The sequence below is a fragment of the Larimichthys crocea genome, unplaced genomic scaffold (genome assembly GCF_000972845.2).
Source record: "Larimichthys crocea isolate SSNF unplaced genomic scaffold, L_crocea_2.0 scaffold151, whole genome shotgun sequence".
In the NCBI taxonomy this organism is placed as follows: domain Eukaryota; kingdom Metazoa; phylum Chordata; class Actinopteri; family Sciaenidae; genus Larimichthys; species Larimichthys crocea.
Window position 1 is genome coordinate 120,003 of NW_020852075.1, and position 22,931 is coordinate 142,933.

General features: G+C 42.7%; 1 protein-coding gene and 1 long non-coding RNA gene across 2 annotated transcripts in view; both read right to left on the reverse strand.

Moving 5' to 3' along the window:
* Positions 1 to 5,794: 5,794 nt before the first annotated feature.
* On the reverse strand, positions 5,795 to 6,880 carry LOC113744760 (uncharacterized). The gene is made up of 4 exons (XR_003461803.1): positions 6,656 to 6,880; positions 6,386 to 6,497; positions 6,204 to 6,297; positions 5,795 to 5,853 (listed from the first exon to the last, which is right to left on the reverse strand). It is a non-coding gene; the product is annotated as an uncharacterized LOC113744760 (long non-coding RNA).
* A 14,658-nt stretch (positions 6,881 to 21,538) lies between these two features.
* Positions 21,539 to 22,931, reverse strand: part of LOC113744759 (ubiquitin carboxyl-terminal hydrolase 32-like) — a gene marked incomplete at its 5' end in the record, with an annotated part of 32,013 nt that continues 30,620 nt past the window's right edge. Inside the window, one exon of the mRNA XM_027275701.1 lies at positions 21,539 to 21,781. Within this exon, the coding sequence (XP_027131502.1) occupies positions 21,539 to 21,781 (243 nt within the window). The remainder of the gene's footprint in view (positions 21,782 to 22,931) is intronic.

The window sequence follows — 22,931 nt, forward strand, 5'->3', positions numbered from 1 at the left end:
TCATATGAGCACTGACATTTTAATGATTTGAAAATGTCTAGCAGTCTAAGACAAAAGTACATATGGAGAATAAGAAAAGATAAGATCTTAAACAATAAAAATTGTTGACGAAATCATTGAGTCCAGTTCAGATGTTTGCTGTGGTGGTGTGAGTTTATTAAAGCATGCCGGCACACTGGTGAACTGACGGTCACAGAGGGTATCTGAGCCAGTGAGTTGACCCACAGCAAATGAAGTGGAGCACTTTTATACAGAACAACAACCGTGATCAAAGAATATATAAAAGAGAAGGGGGCTGGGGGGCATTTGCTTTAAGACCTGAAGTTGTCGCAAAAACAATAGGACAGGTATGCAGGAAAGGCAGATATTTAGCATGTCATAAGACCAAGGTCTAAACACTAGGAGCTGGTAGATGTTTCTAGACGTCACCTGATTAGTGAGTCTGCATTGTCCCCAATGTGTATTGTGTTGATCAAGAAACCAACCCAGTAGGAGCTAAAGGCTTCCCCTAGGTCAGTGTTTCTCAATCCTGGTCCTCGGGGGCCGCTGCCCTGCATGTTTTAGATGTTTCCTGCTCCACCACACCTGATTCACATGATCAGCTCGTCATCAAGCTCTGCAGTGGCCTGATAACGAGCCACTCATTTGAATCAGGTGTGGTGGAGCAGGAAACATCTAAAACATGCAGGGCAGCGGCCCCCGAGGACCAGGATTGAGAAACACTGCCCTAGGTATTACTTGATTCAGTTAGTTCAATTACTCTTCCCTGAGGACAAATACATGACTTGCAGATAATAGTGAAAGCCTCCTCCTGATTAACTTTTAATAAAATCAATGTTCTTGTCACTGTCACCTTTTCTGAATCACAGCTTAATGAGGCAGGAGAAAATCTTTACATGCTACAATAACGAGACTATGTACCTAACAACGGCCTACAAACCGAGGTGGAGCAACACAATGTCTGCAGCGTGGGACCAAAGTGACGTGGTGTTTCTCTGTGCAGAGCTACAGTGCTAGTAGATGAGTTTATTTATCTTTAATTAAGTCTTTTAACCAGTGGTGGCTGGTGAAAAATATTCTAGGTGGGGCTGTGCCATGTTCAGTCAGTTTCAGAGACCCATCCGATACAATTAACACAAATTGCAGGATACCAGTGCTCTGTGAAATAATAAGTAATTATTTAATCCCAATAAAAAAAATCGAGACATTCTTATACACTGCACAAGCTTTACATGTAAAACAGAACTTGTAAACAATTGATGTATAAGTTTCTAACAGAGTGCCTCCTTGTTACAGAGGCTGCGCCGTTGAGCACATGAAACTGTGCCGTTAGTAGTTAATAGGCAACACAAGAGGCATACCGTCATAACAATATACAATAACATCAGATTATACAGATTAATAAATGTTTATATGAGCTCTGTATAAAAGATGTATAATATAAAAATGTATATCACGTGGTTGAACTCAAACCTTACATATACAGTAATCTTAGCTTTCCCTTTTTTCTGTTCACAGAATTCAGGAGGGAGGTCCAGTTAATGAAGTGAAATGCTTTATCTTTATCCTATTTTCTCAAATAACCCTAAACCTAAATCCACAAAACTTGTTTATGTTCCTATGTTTTCTTTTCAGTGCTGTTTCATTATCAGTTTTAGCTCACTGCCGAATTCAGGAGAATTGTCACCAAAAATGTGCTGGAGTTATTCCTGAATGGACTAGATGCCTTCATGCCAGGTGTTTACAGTTGTACGAAGAAGCTGCTGCATCAGACAGGAAGTTGTGCCTGAGCAGTGTTCTGAGTTGTCTTCAAAAGGAGGTATGTACTGCACAGAAAAAACATTCCGTATTAATGTACTAAGATTAGGATTCTAGCTTGGGTATCCTATTCACAAACTCTTGTCTGTTCTTGTAGGACACAAACCAAAACAGAAGAACAGCTGCCTTACTTGGTCTTCCATGCTATCTTGCAGAAGATCCCTCCAACATAATCAGTAAGTGTGATGTAAGACACTGTATTTGCCCAGAGGGCAGCCACACTCGTCAACTATTGTTCTTCTGCGTCTTTCATGGCATTATTATTCATATTCCGCCCTTTTTCGAACATTAATGTGGCCCACAGCGGTGAGAGGACCCCGACAAATTATATAGAATTGTTCTTCTGCGTGTTTCTTGGCATTATTATTAGTGACGAGTGCCTATGACACTCGTCAACTACTCCCAGAGTTAGCAAGCTCTAGGAGTAGTTGACGAGTGCCGTAGTTGCGAAAAATTTCACATAGAGAATGAATGGGAAAGCCTGAAGAAAAATAAATTTCAACAGACATTTTCAACAATTAACTGCTCTGGCATACTTTCACCGAGAGACTTAATTTAAACTTTAAAACGTAGGTATGCTTGCCTTCTCTTCAGGGATTCACTACACTACACTATCGACAGCTTTTACCGTTTTTAAACTATCAAGGCTCAAAGATGACTGTCAAAAATGACAATGACAGCTAGCGTGTTAATTAGCCACTAAGTATTATATACATGCCAATGCTAACATGCTAATGTTAAACTGCTAATGGTAACCTGGTAATGCTTACTACTTACTATTAGCCACTAAGAATTAAATACATGTTCATTGCCAACATGCTAATGCTAACATGCTAATGTTAATTGCTAGCACATTAGTGCTAGCCACTCATTTTCAGTCACTAAGAATACATGTTAATGCTAACATGCTAATGTTGACATGCTAATGTTGACATGCTAATGGTAAGTGCTAGCACGTAATTTTTAGTCACTAAGAATACATGCTAATGTTAATATGGTAATATTAATTGTTAGTGCGCCAAAGACAGCAGAGCAGCTACCGCGTTAGCACTAGCTGTAAAGACATGCTAACTGTTAACATTAGCAGCCAAAGCTAAAATTACTGCAAATGGTAATTGCTAGCGCGTCAATGCTAGCAATTAATATTAGCCACTAAGAATTTATTACATGACAACTGCTAACATGCTAAGCTATTTGCTAGCACGTCAGCGCTAGCAATTAGCCATAGCCATTAATAACCATACATGCTACTTGTTAACATGCTAAAGCTAACAGCTAAAACGTCTAAATGATAATTGCTATCGCGGTGTCTGTCCTACAATTACATACAATGACAGCAGAGCAGCTAGCGCCTAACAAGTAACATTAAACCATTAAAGTATTAAATACAGGTTAAATAGTTACACATGCGTAATGCCTACCCGGTAAGTGGAACCTGCCAATGCTTATGAGTTACTATTCGCCACTAAGAGTAACTATCGTGCTCATTGCTGCAACATGCGTGAATGCTACATGCTATGTTAATTGCAGTCAAGTTAAGTTACGCACTCATTTTCAGTCACTAAGAATACATGTTAATGCTAACTGCTGAATTAGTGACGAGGTGCCTACCGACACGCTGTCACTATGTCTTCTTCTGCCCTGTGTTTCATGGTAATATTATTATTAGCTGACGAGTGCCTACGACACGTCGTCACGCATTGTTTTCGCATGTTTCATGGCAGATATTTATCTAGGACGAGTGACTACGACACTCGTCACTACGCAGCAGACTAGCAAGCTCTGGAAAAGTAAGTTGACGAGTGCCGAGGCACTCTCACTATTGTTGCTCTGCTGCGTGTTTCATTGCATTATTAGTACAGTGCCCCTACTGACACTCGTCAAACTCAAGAGTAGCAAGTCTGGAGTAGTTTGACGAGTGCCGTAGGCCTCGTCAACTATTGTTCTTCTTCTGCGTGTTTCATGGCATTAATTAGTGACGAGTGCCTACGGACACTCGTCACTACTCACAGAGTCTAGCAAGCCGCTGGAGTAGTTGACGAGTGCCGTAGGCACTCGTCAACATGTTCTTCTGCGTGTTTCATGGCATTATTATATTCATTTCCCGCCCTTTTTCGAACATGAATGCGGCCCGCAGCGGTGAGAGAGACCCCAACAAATTATATAATCAAAACGTGCGTCTGATCCCGAATCGAGTGCTATTATACGTTTTCTAGAGATTCGCGTGTTTTTTCGCGAATTTATTCTGGAAAAACTGCGAAAATTTTCCCATAGGGAATGAATGGGGAGGCCTGAAAAAAAGTACATTTCAACAGACATTTTCAACAATGAACTGCTCTGGCATACTTTAACCGAGAGACTGCATTGAACTTTAAAAGGAGGTATGCTTCCCTTATTTTCAGGGATCCACGACACTCATCGACAGCTTTTACCGTTTTTTAAACTATCAAGGCTCAAAGTGAGCAGGTTTTTAGTCAAATTTCCCTGGGTTATAAGGGGTGTTGTAGGTGGCGAAGTGTTTGAGCTAGAGTGGATGACATCACAGCTTGAGTGAGGAGCAGGGAGAAAAATCAGTGAAAAAATAAACGTATTCGACTACCGTGGCCTCAAATGCCCCACTACAGACATGATTATCCCCCAAATGTAGGAAAATTCGAGGTGATGGCAGTGAAAACCTGTTGAAGCTGTCTCTTTTATAGTTTTTGGCCATACAGGCCAACTGATCTCGAGTACTCCCCATCCTCAGCGTCATTCACTCCCATGGTTAAAAAAAGGAGGGAATTTCTTAAGGAAGGCAGAAGTAACGTTTCTCTCTCTTGCCTCCGAGGGCACGTTTCTTCAGTTTATCGACACAAAATAACTATGTAAAACGATCAGGAAGGGCATGCGATGCCCCCAGTTATGTCGGTTCAATGTGGAAATAAGGTTTGGCCATAGAGCCCTCCTCTTTCGAGGACTGTCTCAGCATTTTCCCTCTCTCTCGGTCAGGATTTTCAAACTGCCGTTCCAACTGACACAGTTGCAGCAGCCCAGTGGCCATTTTTTAGTAGCAGTTATGGCTTCATTTGAACTGGTTCTTGTGAAAATGGCCGAACAGAGACAGCAGAGCAGCTAGCACATAGCGCTAGCTGTAAAGACAGGCTAACTGCTAACATTAGTCCTCTCTCTCTCTTCTCTCTCTCTCACTCACTACTCACTCACGCACTCACTCACTCACAACACCACACACACACACACACACACAGTCCTCTCTCTCTCTCTCTCTCTCTCTCTCTCTCTCTCTCTCACACCACAAACACGACACACCACACACACACAGTCTCTCTCGCTCTCTCTCCTTCGTCGCTTTTCTTCGTCACTCTTCTTCCCAAACACATCATCACAGTCGATCACCAGTAGTCTCTCTCTCTCTACGCTCTCCTCGTCTCTCTCTCCTCACTCCTACACACAAACACACACCACACAAATAAATAAATAAATAAATAAATAAATAAATAAATAAATAAAAGGCTAAAAAAGGGAGAAAGGTTTCTGCAAGGCAGCTGAAAATAAAATAGAAAAATATATTCACCTGCAAAACAAAAGTTAAAATAGGCAATGTGTCTGTGCATGCTAACATATGCTAACTAGTGCTGATCTCAATATATACGACAGAGGCAAGTGGAAATGTTATCCACATGGACATTTTGATGAGAGTTCGTCTTGCACATTTTAGGACATCAATGAAATGAAATGAAATTATTGAGACACTCCAAACCAAAACCTGCTGCTGGCTCTAAGGATCGATCAAGGTCATAAATGTCAATTTCAGATTTATATAGTGCCTGTGAATTCAATGAGAGTGATTAATTGATAGTGATTTAATATAAAAAACAAGTTGGAGGCGGTCAGTAGCGTAGTGGGTTAAGTGGCCGCCCCGTGTGTAAGAGGCTACAGTCCTCGCTGCAGCCGGCCCCGGTTCGAATCCCGCATCGGATGGCCCTTTAGTGCATGTCACTCTCTCTGCCCCCTGCTTCCTGTCTATCTTCAGCTGTCCTATCATAAAAAGCCAAAAAAATAATCTTAAAAAAAAAAACAAGTTAAAATATAGATCAGACATGATCACGAGGACCACTGAGCAGGAAAAGAGCACAATGCTTGTTGTTGTTAGATGGATCAAAAAATACAATTTTGCTTTTCATAGATCTGCTACCTGCTCAGACGAGTTTATTCTGCTGTGAAAACTAAAGTTCTGAGTCTTCTTTAACTGAAACCGATGATAATAAAAATAATCTGTAGAGTTAGTCTTGAATATGATCCTCTTCAGGCGATAAACCTGCATAAAAAAAATCTAATGACTCTGAGGACAGATCATCCACTTTTTTAAAAAATGTTCAGCCTCTTACTTTTTGAGACATGCAGCCCCCAGCAGTGTGAGCACCAGGATGATTAAGGAGAGGAGCGCTATGAGGATGGAGGGAAGCACACCCAGGGTCCAACCTGAAAGACGTGACAGAACCAAAACAGTCAGCTCCAACCTGATCCCGCAGCGTGTCACAGTGTGAACACAACTGATGTAAAGTCTTACCTTGGGGATCTGGGAGACCACCTGGACACGGACAGGAGGAGCAATTATCAAACATTGTGTCAACAAGGGCTGGTAAACGAAGGTGATTTGGGTCAAAGAACGTCACCTCAGGCTGGAGGGTGAAATTTTAGTTGATTAGTGATCAAGAGAGGCTGAGCAGGAAGGATACTGAGGTTTAGTCACAAATAACTTTCAAACTGATGATTAAAAACATGAATATTTTTCCTCACTTAGACTTCATAACAGAGTTTCATCCTAAATCAGCCTTACCTGTGTGTTCTCATGAACACCAGTTTCAAGTCCATTCTTGGTTGACTGATCAGCCTTTGAGTTGAAGTGTTCCGCGTGGCTCTATTCTGGGTTTTTATTCACTTTGGAGCTGCCTAAAAGTCCGTAAGCCCTCATGAATTCAACCATGTGTTGTGGAAACCTCCAGCCTTGTCGGTGTTGTCAGCAGCAGAAGCTCTCATCGCGTGTCAACCACAACATAAGCAGAGGAAACGAACAGAAGCAGCAAGTGGTTTGAGCTGCATGACATGTTTCACACCCTCCATGAAATTCTGCACCAATACAATGAACACTCAACTGTGGTCAATCAACTCCCTCTTCAAGACTCACTCTCACAGTGAAGATGTATTTTAAAAAAAAGGAGATGCTGATGTTTAATCTATAGATTCACATTGCTGATGCATTTTAATGTAGCTGCTTGAGGTGGAGCTAATTTTACCTGCTTTACAGCTGCTGGGTGGTTTAATGTACTGGTTATAAATGCCTCAAATGTATAAGCTCATTATACATTTTTAATGTATTAAACTTTGACGGGTAAGCCAGCCAGTCTCTGAGGCCCAATGCTTGAAATGTAACAATAATGTAAATCTTCATGGACAGACATGTCAGTCAGGACTAGATAAGAGGTGAAGAAAAGGTCTGTCACATGGTGCGGAGGATAGAAAGGTCTGTTTCAGTTGCAGAGTTCACTTCTGGGAAGTTTCTGCAGAGACCCTGCGTGTGGTTACATCTTTCATGTGCAGACAGGCTCACTGCAGCAACACTTTACAAAGAGGAAGGATGCTACGAGCTCTGTGAAGCCGTGTTTAGACGAAGCTAAATGCTGCCAGCATGGCAACATGTTCACTATCTTAGTTTAGTGCACCAACCCCCGGAACCAGCGGGATCAACAGTGGAAGGTGACGCTTGCCTCCTCATTACCACCACTGATGTGCTGCTTCAACTGCGCTGCAGTTGCTGATTGCAACCCTCTCACATCACCCTGTCCTTCCTAGCTTGGAGGAAAAAATATGGTGACCATGAAACATGCATGAAACACCCCATGTAGAGTCAGTATTAGTTTGTCCATTCTGGGCTGCTGTAGAAACATGGTGGTTAAACATGGTGGACTCTTTATTATTATTCACCTGTAAAAATATTGTTATAAATATGATATTCCATTTCTGCCATATTCTGTAAATGGAGCCCCCTAAATGCCCTGGAGAAGGGTAGTTTTCCAAGTGTTTTATGCATGCTTTTATGTTTCAGTCAGTGTATAACAAGGATACCTTACTAAGTCAATATTTCTATTACCTTTCATTCCAATCATTGTACAGTTTCGTATGTGCATTAGCATTATGGGCCTCTATGTTGAATGTTTAAATAGTATCTGAGGGTGATCTGATTGATGTTTCTACTAACATTAATATTTGCTTTGCTTTTTATGATTGTTCTTCATGTTTATACATGATCTCTTTGTATGACTGTGTGTATGTTCTGTGTTTAAGGTGACTTTGTAACATCTGTCCAGGCTATTTTTCACGTGTAGTCAGATAAATCTAATTCTGGCACATTTACAGAAATGTCAAATAAAAAAATAAAAAGCATTTCAGTGGAGATGTCTTATAATGTGAAGTCTGCATGAATCGTATTTCTTCTGAAAGAGGATTCAGGAAGGCTGAATTAGTCAAACTCCAACTTTACTTAAAAGTCATATTTTCATTTTGTTTCATTGGATGTAAAATTAGTACACGCCCCTGAGTGCAGGATGACATCATCAACAACTTTTTATGGTTTATGAGGAAATGACAAACTCTAAAACACCATGTAGAATACCTGAACATACTGAAAACATGACTTTGTGTCAGTGTTGGTCCAGATGCTGGACAGAGGACAGATGTGAGAAAAACATTTCAACACTTTAATTATGACTTCATGGGGACTTTAAAGTGCTTTTAGCCTAAACATGTATGCTAAGCAAAGGTGGTGACTACACCAAGTGACAGCATTTTTAAATATACAAATTTAGTAAAAGTGATCAGCATACTGCAGCAAATTAGAACTGAACAATGTTCTGTAGATACAAATAAAAACAGGGTTGAGTCTGGTGTCGTCATTTCTTCTGCAGAATTTAATTTGTTGCTTGGGTATTTTGTTACAGATCAACGGTATCACTCCATATACAACTACAAGTACAGTATTTTGTACAGTTTCATATTCAAATACATAGTTTTCATTGGCTTATTTACAAAACACATTTTTTTTTATATGTACATGTTTTCATGTCAGTGCAATGTCACTTTCTTTCAACAAACACGTTACAAAAAAAGTTCTTTAAATTAACAACTCTGGTTCAGATCGGACAGAAATGAACTTAAATAAAAAGAGGCTACAGACACTGACAGACAGCTCAGTAGTAGATTGCACTGCCAGTCCACACTCCAAACTATTCTTCTCAGGGGAGGGGGGTGGGGTGGGCGGGGTTTGTGGTGAGTGGGAGGGGCTTACGATATCATCCCTGTTGTTCACAGGATGAGAAGTTTGCCCAATTTCAGCATTTGAGTTCAGTTCTTTCGGGCAGAACATATTTGTTCCTGGATTAGGAAAAAAAATTGTGCTGAAATTAACCCCTACTTGAAATTGTATTTTTGTGAATACACTTTAAGCTACAAGTGTGGTAAGCTTAGCATCACACAAGTAGTCGTTTGAAGGAACACAGCCCAAATTAAAAAAAACATTGACAGCTATTGCACCGTTAAAGCGTGAAGCAAACACTACAAAACGTCAGGAAGATCTTCCCTTTGAGCCACGTGACGATGCTTCCAACATGACACAAACTGGACAGCTCGGTACAGGCAGGAGGGCGGAGGGAAGGAGAAAGGAAAAGAGCCGAGCAAGCAAACATAAATAGCACTCATCTGTACGTTTCCATTTGTTCAACAAATGTACTCTGCAAAGAAAAATAAACTTTCATTCAGTGACAAATATCTCTCCAAATACATCCACGATGACGCCTTCTCATAAATACAGCAGCTAAAATAAAGGGGCTGAGCACAGAGATTCATCTCCTGTGATCTCAAAGACAAAGTGGAGGATTGTGGAGGAGCCGCTAGACCGTCTTCTGTCTGTTCACAGTGATTAGACCGAGCCCCACGCAGGAGGTGGAGGAGCGCCACACGGACAAACGTGAATTTGTTTGTTCGTCTCCAAACTAACCTCAAACACATCAAGCAGCCAAACCGTCAGATAAAATGAGGAACAGTTTATATTCACATGAAAGCAATATTTAGCAAATGCAGTGACGCCGTTACTCTTACAGCTCTGACAAGAGTCCAGACACAGACTGTAACTCTCAACTTCAACGTCTGATATCAGAGGATCTATGTACGGGGACTGAAGCTTCCTCATACAACCCAAATTTCTTTCTTGAAATGTTTCCTTGTGTTTTGCCAAATTACACTCAGAACTAACTGGACATGGAATAATTTGGCACTAAATGACATCATCATTTCCAGAAACCTTCCAGTGACTTGAATGGTTGCATATACCTCCCATGTAGGAAATGACTGGGTCTGTGGTACCCTTTAGGACCAGATTAACCCACTTTGGGGGGTAAATCATCTCTAAGTCCAGGTCACTTCGATTTGGAAAGTGTTAGTGAAGCCTCCACAGATATTTAGCAGGGTGCCACAAGATGCACAAGAGCACCTGATGTATGGGAACGTTGACGTGTTGAGTGACTTTTAAAGAGTAACTTAACAGCCCCTGAAGATCTGGTTTTGACTGAACCTCAATGGTTTCTCTTGGCTGCAGTGATGTACTTGTGTACTTCAGGACACTGTGACAGTGTGGTTGGGGGCAACTAAGCGCAGGAAACAACAGCCTGGTGTTAAAGAGGAACTCACACATAAAAATCTGTTTAGCTGTACTGTACAGTTGTACGAAGCAGTTTGTGGTTCCAGAGGGAACTGTGTGAACTCTGACAAATGTGTCGTGTGCACTGTGGGTAATCTAGGTGGCATGGTTTTTGACTAAGTGGTAACCTCTGTGCCTGCCGAATGAAACCAACGAGGAAGTGCCAAAAACTGCAGTTCCTCAAGAAGCCATTTGAGTCTGGCTCCAGAAGTGAGTCAGTCTCCTTAAGTCCCCATGTTCAAATGTCCAACTTCACAGCAGAAATAAACATGTTTACAGCCTGGTACAAAAACTGTTTTGGTCTATGTAGCTAATTTCCTTGTTCGTTTCCTCGACAAATGTACTGAGGGTGAATTTATATACAACTCACCTGTTCACATTAAAAATAAGGCTTAAAGTTATGCTGAACTAAGAGTGTGGCCGCTTTGATTGACAGGTGAATGCCACCATTCAGCCCACCTCAGCTCCACACACGATCAACCTCTTTGACCATTTGTGAAATATTTGGGAGCCAGCAGAGGCAGTACTGAGAGAGCCACTACACTGAGCTTCACTGCTATTCAGAAACCTGTGGGTGACGTCATGGAGACTACATCCATGTTTTATACAGTCTATGGTTTTGACCAGAAAGACCAATGTGTGGAATTTAAAAGACAATATCTGATTTTCCAGGATCCATTTTGATGCGTTTCTTTTTAAACTAACCATTATGTGTCCAGCTGTGACTACTCTTAAGTTACTCTTTAATTAATAGAATGTTAAAATGACAGGTAAAATCAATTTGTTACTACGATTAAGTGACTGCAACCATTTCTTGCATCTCATTGGGGAGGGTGAGAACATGAGTGTGACAGATGAGTTTAAACAGTTGAGAATTGCAGCAGGTGAAAGGTGTGATGGTGCTGTGAAGGAAAGTTTAACCACATATATCTCCATTCCTGACCCTTCCCATTCCTGAAGTAGCTCCTGAAGCCTGCCTTAAAAAAAAAAAAATCACATTAAAATAAATCTTTTATAAAACAACGCATTTGAGAACTGAAAAAAGTATTAAACATATAATGTATATCATCCTTTAAGCCCCTCTCTTTTTAAATCATGGCACCTGTCCTAAACACACCAAGACTCACACTGAAGCTGTTCGTGTATTTTTGGAGAAGTTATGTGTACACACAAGTCAGCATTGCACAAATCACCACTGACATTTTGGCAGCTGTGGGATGAGACACAGTTGTGGCATGAATGCCTAATTTCATGTCCACACCAAGACCTGTGAGAGCGTGAGGGGAGATTTCTGAAGGGGAAGGTTTCCTGAAATGTGTGTAACCACGACTTCTACGCTGAAAGGAAGCATTTTAATTATTATTATTATTAATACTGTCACAGACTTTCTAGGGTACAGTTGGCCGACACACTGCGTGAAGCGATGAGGTAGCATATGACTTATATTTTCCCTAGTGACACTATCGCTAATAAAATCTTTAGACAACCGTTTTTTTTTTTGTTTGTTTTTTTAAAGCTTGTCACGATATCCAAATTTTCAACATCACGTTGACCTGTGGCATCAGACACAGGTGCTCTGACTCTTGGGCTGCGTTAACACTTGGCATTTAAAACTCAATCTGGATCCAATGGTTGGCTTTGCGTTAACACCTGGAATTAGTGTGGTAATGCTCGGATCACATGATAACTCCGGGTGTAAATGTTTTTTTCATTCTGGCTTCACAAGTGATAAATGCAGAGTAACATCACTTCATGACTTATGGCCATACTGGCATACATTCAGAAATGCGTTTAGTATGCAGGTATATGTTACATGTATGTTATGGCATGAGAAGGAGAAGGAGGAGGAGGCGGCGGAGGGGTTTGTTTTGTTGGGCTCAGCAAAGTGCACCTGTTTAGTGCTTTCACCACAGCTTTGTTGTCTTGGCAAACCTTTGCACTAATCCATGTTTTGCGATCAAGTGTAGAAAGTGCTGCGACGCAAGACAGAGAGACACAGTCCGACTCTAGCCGTTAGCAGTTTATGAGAATTCTTCAGAGCGGAGCAGATCTGAACGTCTGGTGCTGCCTGCTCAGAGCAGCGGCGGGTGTAGTGCTGGGCTGATGGAAGACGAGGTGCCATCACTGGAGGACACAGTATTTCTTGTAGTCGGACTCAAAGTCTTCATCCATGCTACTGGTGTCGGCCATCTTCTTGCCGTCAACCTTTGGGAGGAACTGCGAGTAGTTGACCCCCTGCTGCTCGTAGAAGAGGATGTAGGCTGAGTCTGTGTCGATCTCCTCAGAGTGCACTTCCTGGTGAAGAAGAGAAAACACGTGGAGGTCATGTGACTGATCTTGTGAAGGGGACAGGGTTATGTGTTGTTACAATAGCAGAGATAGTAAAACATTTAAGACATGTGATGACATGGATCCACCACTAGATGTCACTGAAGTCAATCATTTTCAAATACTGGACATAATAATGGAGTCATGTTCTTTTTTAGTTCATTTAGAGGGGCACATTTATGAAGGGGGAATTCATAATGCTTCATGACTACACTCACACATAATGCCTTCTGATGCACTACATCAACAGTCATAAAGCATTATAGATGTGACTTATGATGAATTATGACTTCAAGTGTCTTATGGAAGCTCTTGACTAGTGATAAATTAGAGGTTGACTGATTATAACACATTATAACTACCTATATTCACCAATACACACACACACACACACACACACACACACACACACACACACACACACACACACACCTCAACAATCAACTGTAGTAAGCACTCATAGTATACAATAACAGTCCATGCCATAAGTTATCATTGTATGTGTTGAGTAAAGTGAAGTACAGATTGATGCATCTATAATAATCCATGCTTCATCATAATGTTTCATTGTTGGTGCATTTAAAGAATGTATGCTACATCAATCAATTAATATTCAATATTTCATATATTCAAAGTTAGACTCCTCATTTGTTGTGGCCTGTTGAATTGGCTTGCTGTAATAGTAACTACGATAATTAACGTTAGCTTTGTGAGCTTGTTGTGAGGTCTGTCTCACATGAAACAGGATCAGAAAATATGCATGCAATCACCGAGTATGTGACATGACGGTAAGTTGTTCACTGATTCAACAGATCAACGGATTGAGGCAAAAAGTCCGCTCCATCATCAACTGATGATTCATATTACCAAGACTTGGTAATGAAGTATCTCAGTTTATCAGTGTAGAGCTAGAAAATAAACCTGATCACAGACTGTGATTTCTTTACAACATAACACCATCCAGATGTTTACAACATAATAAGTTACTGCCACAGGTGACACTACAGTCGTATTTTAGCCAGAGGAGAATTTGAGGATGAGGACGCCATCAGGTCATCAGCACAAAACACAAAATCCAATCCAGAGCCACAGCTGCTGACGTTACCCTCAACTTTGTTCTTATCTGTGAAGGTAACACTGACGCTAGCTACTTCCTTTAGGGCAGACAAACTCACTGTTAAAGGAACATTATGTAACTTTTCTTTAACAGATTTCTACTCCATTTGTGCTCCAGGTACGATCACCCATGAGAAGTACATAATGCTTTACAGCACTAAGTCACACACCTCCAACTATTTGACTGATTTTAGTGAAACTGGATCATATTTTATGGAGAAAATGTTTTCTGTTTTCCCTCTGATGTCCTCCGGTGGCTCTGGGACTGACTTTTAGTCGGTGAGAACCGACGTGGAGCTGGGCTGACTGCTGTTGGACTAGTAAGTAAAAATAATAATAATAATAACGATTGTATTGTAATAATAATTGATGTTTGGTTGTCCAAACTCCAAAGGGGACACTTTTTATCTGTGTGAGTGTTTAGTCAGTTAAGGTGTGCTAAGGTGTGAAACATCTTACCTTACAGCTGCTGTCATTGTAACAGTACCATTTATCATTGGGGTTTTTGGCATATGTCACATAGTGGCCTCCTCCCATGATTCCTGAATGGCACTGAAGAGAGCAGAGAAATGTGTGAGAGCCAATCCAAACCACGTGTATGTGTGTGTGTGACTCTGATGTGTGCTACTTACTGATATTGCATAGAGGTTGTAGATGGCGTCCAGACACATGTTGTCTCTGTGCTGTAGCAGTGAGTTGTCGGGGTCCATGCTGCTCTCAGTGCTGCAGTCTGAGCTCAGCCCGTTGCTGTCGCCGTTCATCAGCACCACGTCGCAGTGGCTGCTGGACGCCTCGGTGCCACACGAGGTCTCTGACGTCACCACGTCTCCGGATCCGAGAGGGACCGGTGCCACGGCCCCTGCTGTGCTCCCATCTGTGTCTGTGTCCTGTGGTTCGGACTCGGAGTCCAAGGCCTCCCTGCTGTTGGAGAGGCGGTGTCTGCTGCCCAACTGAGGCAGGCGTAGCCGGCCTGGCCTGCGACCCCCACTGCCGGTCTTTGGGCTGCCGGAGGGGCTGCTGGTCCGGCTGAGAGAGGGTGCTGACCTCCTGCTAGAAGCAGGGGAGGCTGTTGAGAAACCACAGGGTTAGATACACTCCCTCTGCACAGGCCCAACACTGCTCTCTCTATATATATATATACACACACTTCTGTCTGTTATGTTCCACATGGCATGCTCTTAATCATCAAACACATAAAGGAAAAGAATCTTTAAAAATGTGGTCTGTGCCTCAGAGTGGTTTGTAATAACTAAATCAGGGTTGAATCAACATGTGGCACCTTTGGGGAGGTTGCAGAAGCCAGCGGGGGCAGAGATAGAGGACAGGTTATCTTCTCCGATCCTCAGCAGATCCTCGCTCTCACTGCGGGAGTGGAGGCAGTGCTGCTCCAGGTCTCTGGGAGCCAGGAAGGCGCTGGGGTCAAAGTTTTCCCTCGGGAACTTGACAATCTTCTGGGACTTGATCCAGCGTCCATTTACAAACTGGAAACGCTTCAGGTGGACGATCTGAAGAAGAGGACGCATTTCACATGTATTGTCCTTGCAGTAACACAGCTGAAAAACCAACATGTCGAGCTCTCCACAAAACAAACTACCCCCGTGAGACCAGAGCTCAGGTTAGAAGTGCCACTGACCAGAACTGGTGGCAGCCTCCAGAGGTCCAGCTTCTTGGTGGCAAGCCGGTGTGTCTTGCACTTGGAGCAATAGTAGAGCTCGTCCTCGCCCAGCTCTTCCTCGCTGGTGAAGGCCTTCAGACAGCTATCCAAGCTGATGGGCTCAGCCTGGGCCCGACGGGACTGCTCCACACTGCAGTGCTCCTCCACGATCTGCAGGGAGACCACGACGCTCATGATACAGTGACAGTGTGTTCTTCACAACCAGGACACCCAAGAGAGGAGACCCAGTACTGTCATTCTGATTCTGAATCAGACGTCAGTTATCTGTCAGCTGTATGTGAGTTCTGTTTTAAGCAGTATTTCTATGCTTTGTTCAAAGTTGCAGTCAAAGCAGCTTTGACAGTGACTGGCAGCACTAATCTTTGCTGTACACAAACCAGCTGACAGGTCACTGCATCCTTTGTCTGATTGAGCATTAAGCAGCTCACTGGGGACTCTGTGTGGTCAAACTCTGAACTACAGCAGGTTTATTTATCTCCAGATTTACACATTAAAACCGTCTGAAGTACAGTGACAGTCAGAACCTTGACCTAATTTCCAGAACAGAAAGGTGAAGCTCGGATAAAGCCAGGTTCAAAATTCTTGATTCGGTTTGTTGACATATTACAGTCAAAGGTTTTTACAGCCAAAAAAAAAAAAAAAAAGACTTTTCTCCATGTTTTAATGAATTCAATGTTGTATAAATCGGCCTGAATGACGTATGAACAAATTCCTCTGTGCAAAGCATCAGAATATAGACAGGAATCAGAATGGATGGTTTGGTGTTATGTTGTCCTTGTTGAGATAATATACAAATAATTTTTTATGTTACAACCTTTCTGAAACTTTATGTTTTAAAAGTGCTAACTTTTGGTGAAATCTACAGACACAAACAAAGTCAAATGAATACATAAATGTAAATTTTGAGTGCTTTCCACTAGTGTGAAAGAAGACATGATGACAGAACACACTGACCAGTGCATGAGAAACATGCCTGTTTACATTTTCATAGAATGTCCTCTACAACGCTACATTTTACTTTGTCTGGGGTGACTTCATCTGCTGTTTCTAACCTTGGAGAGAGAGAATATATGTTTGTTGTGTTTTGGTGTGAGTTTTGAAGAGAGAGAGGAGAGAAGAGAGAGAGAGAAGAGGAAGATGAGAGAGAGCGAGGATGGAGAAGGAGGAGATGAGGAGAGAGAGAGAGAGTGTGTTTTTACCCTCTCCTGGGAGGTCTGGTACCGGAGGTGCAGGGCGGTGGGGTCCCAGTCCACAGCTATATAAGCATTTCCTACAGAGGCTCTGTCCTCTGTACACTCTATTGTACAACCTCTACAGAACCTGGAAATACACACACACACACACACACACACACACACACACACACACACACACACACACACACACACACACACACACACACACACACACAAACACAACACAGAAGTCAGCAAGTCACATGTAAATGAATTAACATTATCATTTACAAGGGCATCACGCGAATTTTTGCTTTTCATCCTAGTTTTGGTCAGAGTGAAAGTTGCCTGATCTTCTGTGTGTGTGTGTGTGTGTGTTTGTGTGTGGTGGTGTTGTGTGTGTGTGTGTGTGTGTGTGGGGGTGTGGTGTGTGGTGTGTGTGGTGTGTGTGGTATTTTCCAGGTTCTGTAGAGGTTGTACAATAGAGTGTACAGAGGACCGAAGCCTCGTAGGAAATGCCTTATATAGCTGTGGACTGGGACCCCACCGCCCCTGCACCTCCGGTACACGACGCCCAGGAAGAGGGTAAAAACACACACTCTCTCTCTCTCCTCTCTCCTCTCTCCTCTCTCTCTCCCTCTCCTCTCTCGCTCTCTCTCTCTCCTCTCTCTCCTCTCTCTCTCTCTCTCTCTCAAACTCACACACACCACATATATTCTCTCTCTCCAAGGTTAGAACAGCAGATGAAGTCACCCAGACAAAGTAAAATGTAGCGTTGTAGAGGACATTCTATGAAAATGTAAACAGGCAGTTTCTCATGCACTGGCAGTGTGGTCTGTCATCATGTCTTCTTTCACACTAGGGAAAGCACTCAAAATTTACATTTATGTTTCATTGACTTTGTTTGTGTCTGTAGATTTCACCAAAAGTAGCACTTTTAAAACATAAAGTTCAGAAGGTTGTAACCATAAAAAACTTATTGTATATTTCTCAACAAGGACACCTAACACCAAACCATCATTCTGATTCCTGTCTATATGCTGATGCTTTGCACAGAGGAATTGGTTCATGACGTCATTCAGGGCCGATTTATACAACATTGAATTCATTAAAACATGGAGAAAAGTCTTTTTTTTTTTTTTTTTTGGCTGTAAAAACCTTTGACTGGTAATATGTCAACAAACCGAATCAAGAATTTTGAACCTGGCTTTATCGCGAGCTTCACCTTTCTGTTTCTGGAAATTAGGTCAAGGTTTTCGACTGTCACTGTACTTCAGACGGTTTTTAATGTTGTAAAATGGGAGATAAATAAACCTGCTGTAGTTCAGAGTTTGACCACACAGAGTCCCCCAGTGAGCTGCTTAATGCTCAATCAGACAAAGGATGCAGTGACCTGTCAGCTGGTGTGTGTACAGCAAAGATTAGTGCTGCCAGTCACTGTCAAAGCTGCTTGACTGCAACTTTGAAAAAGCATAGAAATACTGCTTAAAACAGAATCACATACAGCTGACAGATAACTGACGTCTGATTCAGAATACAGAAATGACATGTACTGGGTCTCCTCTCTTGGGTGTCCTGGTGTGAAGAACACACTGTCCACTGTATCATGAGCGTCGTGGTCTCCCTGCAGATCGTGGAGGAGCACTGCAGTGTGGAGCAGTCCCGTCGGGCCAGGCTGAGCCCATCAGCTTGGATAGCTGTCTGAAGGCCTTCACCAGCGAGGAAGAGCTGGGCGAGGACGAGCTTCACTATTGCTCCAAGGCAAGAACACCGGCTTGCCACCAAGAAGCTGGACCTCTGGAGGCTGCCACCAGTTCTGGTCAGTGGCACTTCTAACTGAGCTCTGGTCTCACGGGGGTAGTTTTTTTGTGGAGAGCTCGACATGTTGGTTTTTCAGCTGTGTTACGGCAAGGACAATACATGTGAAATGCGTCCTCTTCTTCAGATCGTCCACCTGAAGCGTTTCAGTTTTGTAAATGGACGCGGGGATAAGTCCCAGAAGATTGTCAAGTTCCGAGGGAAAAACTTTGCCCCAGCGCCTCCTGGCTCCCAGAGACCTGGAGGCAGCACTGCCTCCACTCCCGCAGTGAGAGCGAGGATCTGCTGAGGATCGGAGAAGATAACCTGTCCTCTATCTCTCTCTGCCCCGCGTGGCTTCTGCAACCTCCCCAAGGTGCCACATGTTGATTCAACCCTGATTTAGTTATTAAAAACCACTCTGAGGCACAGAACACATTTTTAAAGATTCTTTTCCTTATGTGGGTTTGATGATTAAGAGCATGCCCATGTGGAACATAACAGACAGAAGTGTGTGTAAATATATATAAGAGAGCAGTGTTGGGGCCTGTGCAGAGGGAGTGTATCTAACCCTGTGGTTTCTCAACAGCCTCCCCTGCTTCTAGCAGAGGTCAGCACCCTCTCTCACCCGACCAGCACCCCCGGCAGCCCAAAGACCGGCAGGGGGGTCGCAGGCCAGGCCGGCTACGCCTGCCTCAGTTGTGCAGCAGACACCGCCTCTCCAACAGCAGGGAGGCCTTGGACTCCGAGTCCGAACCACAGGACACAGACACAGATGGAGCACAGCAGGGCCGTGGCACCGGTCCTCTCGGATCCGGGACGTGGTGACGTCAAGACCTCGTGTGGGCACCGGGCGCCTCAGCAGCCACACTGCGACGTGGTGCTGATGAACGGCGACAGCAACGGGCTGAGCTCAGACGTGCAGCACTGAGAGCAGCATGGACCCCGACAACTCACGGCTACAGCACAGAGACAACATGGTCTGGACGCCATCTACAACCCTATGCAATATCAGTAAGTAGCAACACATCAGAGCACACACACCATACAGTGGGTTTGGATGGCTCTCACAACATTTTCTGCTCTCTTCAGTGCATTCAGGAATCATGGGAGGAGGCCCTAGGTGACATATGCCAAAAACCCCAATGATAAATGGTCTGTTTACAATGACAGCAGCTGTAAGGTAAGATGTTTCACACCTAGCACACCTTAACTGGACTAAACAACTCACACACAGATAAAAGTGTCCCTTTGGAGTTGTGGACAACCAAAACATCAATTATTATTACAATACAATCGTTATTATTATTATATTTTTACTTACTAGTCCAACAGCAGTCCAGCCCAGCTCCACGTCGGTTCTCACCGACTAAAAGTCAGTCCCAAGCCACCGGAGGACATCAGAGGAAAACAGAAAAACATTTTCTCCATAAAATGGATCCAGTTTCACTAAAATCAGTCAAATAGTTGGAGGTGTGTGACTTAAGTGCTGTAAAGCATTAGTACTTCTCATGGGTGATCGTACCTGGAGCACAAATGGAGTAGAAATCTGTTAAAGAAAAGTTACATATGTTCCTTTAACAGTGAGTTTGTCGCCCTAAAGGAAGTAGCTAGCGTCAGTGTTAACCTTCACAGATAAGAACAAAGTTGAGGGTAACGTCACAGCTGTGGCTCTGGAGTGGATTGTTGTTTTTGTGCTGAGGACCTGATGGTCCTCATCCTCAAATTCTCCTCTGGCGAAAATACGACTGTAGTGTCACCTGTGGCAGTAACTATATTATGTTGTAAACATCTGGATGGTGTATGTTGTGTAAGAAATCAAAAGTCTGTGGATCGGTTTCATTTTCTAGCTCTACATTATAAAGAGTACTCTTCATACCAAATCTTGGTAATATGAATCATCTAGTTGATGATGGGCGGACTTTTTTGCCTCAATCCGTTGATCTGTTGACATCAGTGAACAAACTTACCGTCAAGTCACATACTCGGTGTTGCTTGCATGCATTTCTCGATCCTGTTTCTGTGCAGACAGACCTCACAAACAATCTTCACCAAGCAACGTGTAATTATCGTAGTTACTTATTACAGCCAAGCCCATTCAACAGGCCACAACAAATGGAGGAGTCTAACTTTGAATATATGAAATATGAATGATAATTGGATTGAGTAGCATACATTCTTTAAATGCACCAACAATGAAACATTATGATGAAAGCATGGCTTATTATAGATGCATCATCTGTTACTTCACTTTCTCACACCATACAATGGATAACTTATGGCATGGACCTGTTATTTATACTATGAGTGCTACACCGAGTTGTTGTGATGTGTGTGGATGTGTGTGTGTGGGTGTGTGGTGTGTGTGTTTGTTGTGTGTGTGGTGTGTTTGTGTGGTGTGGATATTACGGTGAAATAGTAGTCTATATGTGTTATAATTCATCAACCATCTAATTTATCACTATTCAGAGCTTCATAAGACACTTAGAATCATATCCATCATAAGTCACATCTATAATGTTTATGACTGTTGATGTCGTGGCACAGAAGGTCATTTGTTGTAGTGTAGTCATGAAGCATGTATGAATTTCCCCCTTCCATACATATGCCCTCTACAATGAACTAAAAAAGAATATGGACTCCATTATTAGTCCCAGTATTGTAAAATGATTGACTTCAGTGGGACATAGTGGTGGCATCCATGTCATCACAGTCTTAAATGTTGTACTATCTCTGCTATGGTAACAACATAACCCTGTTCCCCTCACAAATCAGTCACAGCCTCCACGGTTTTCTCTTCTTCACCCGGAGCAAGTGCACTCTGAGGAGATGCGACACAGACCAGCCTACATCCTCTTCTACGAGCAGCAGGGGGGTCAACTACTCGCAGTTCCTCCCAAAGTGGTGAAGGAAGAAGATGGCCGACACCAGGGCATGGGATGAGACTTTGAGCCGACTACAAGAAATACTGTTGTCCTCCAGTGATGGCACCTCGTCTTCCATCAGCCCAGCACTACACCCGCCGCTGCTCTGCCAGTGCATCACCAGACGTTCATATCGCTCGTCTGAAGACATCTCATGAAACTTGCTAACGTCTAGGTCGAGGACTGTGGTCTCCTCTGTCTTGCGTGCCACACTTTCTTACACTTGATCCAAACATGGTATTAGTGTCAAAGGTTTGCCAAGACAACAAGCTGTGGTGGAGAAGGCACTAAAACAGTGCCTTTGCTGAGCCCAACAAAAAACAAAACCCTCGCGCTCCTCCTACCTCCTTCTCCTGTCTCATGCCATAACATAGATGTAACCAATATACTCGCATACTAAACGCATTTTGAATGTATGCCAGTATGGCCATAAGTCATGAGGTGATGTTACCTGCATGTTTATCACTTGTGAGCCAGCCAGAATGAAAAAACATTTACACCGAGTATCATGTGATCGCGACATTACAACCTGAATTCCCAGTGTTAACGCAAAGCCAACCCCATTGGATCCAGATTCGGAGTTTTAAATGCAAGTCGTAAAACGCAGCCCCAAGCAGTCAGAGACCTGTTCTGATCCACAGGTCCACGAATGATTGTTGAAAAATTTGGTATCGTGACAAGCTTTTAAAAAACAACAACAAAAAAAAAAACGGTTGTTCTAAATTTTAGCGATAGCGGTCATAGGGAAAATATAAGTCAATAGTCCACTATCGCTTCACAGCAGTGTGTCGGCCAATCTGTACCCTGAAAAGTCCTGTGACAGTATTAATCATAATAAAATTAAAATGCTCCTTTCAGGTAGAAGTCGTGCGTTACAACACATTTCAGGAAACCTTCCACCTTACAGACATCTCCCCTCACGCTCTCACAGTCTTGTGTGTGATCATGACTTAGGCATTCATGCCACACTGTGTCTCATCCCACAGTCGCCTAAAATGTCAGTGGTGATTTGTGCAATGCTGACTTGGTTGTACACCACTCATTCTCCATAAATACACGACAGTTCAGTGCTAGTTTGTTTGTGTCTAGACCGGTGCCATGATTTCCTGAGCGGGGCCTTAAAGATGATATACATTATATGTTTAATACTTTTTTCAGTTCTCAATTCGTTTTTTTATAAAGATGTTATTTTAATAATGTGTTTTTTTTTTTTTTAAGGCAGGCTTCCAGGAGCCTACTTCAGGAATGGAAAGGTCAGGAGGGAGATATATGTGGTTAAACTTTTCCATTCACAGCACCATCACCCTTTCACCGCTAGCAAATCGCAACTGTTAAAACTCAATCTGTCA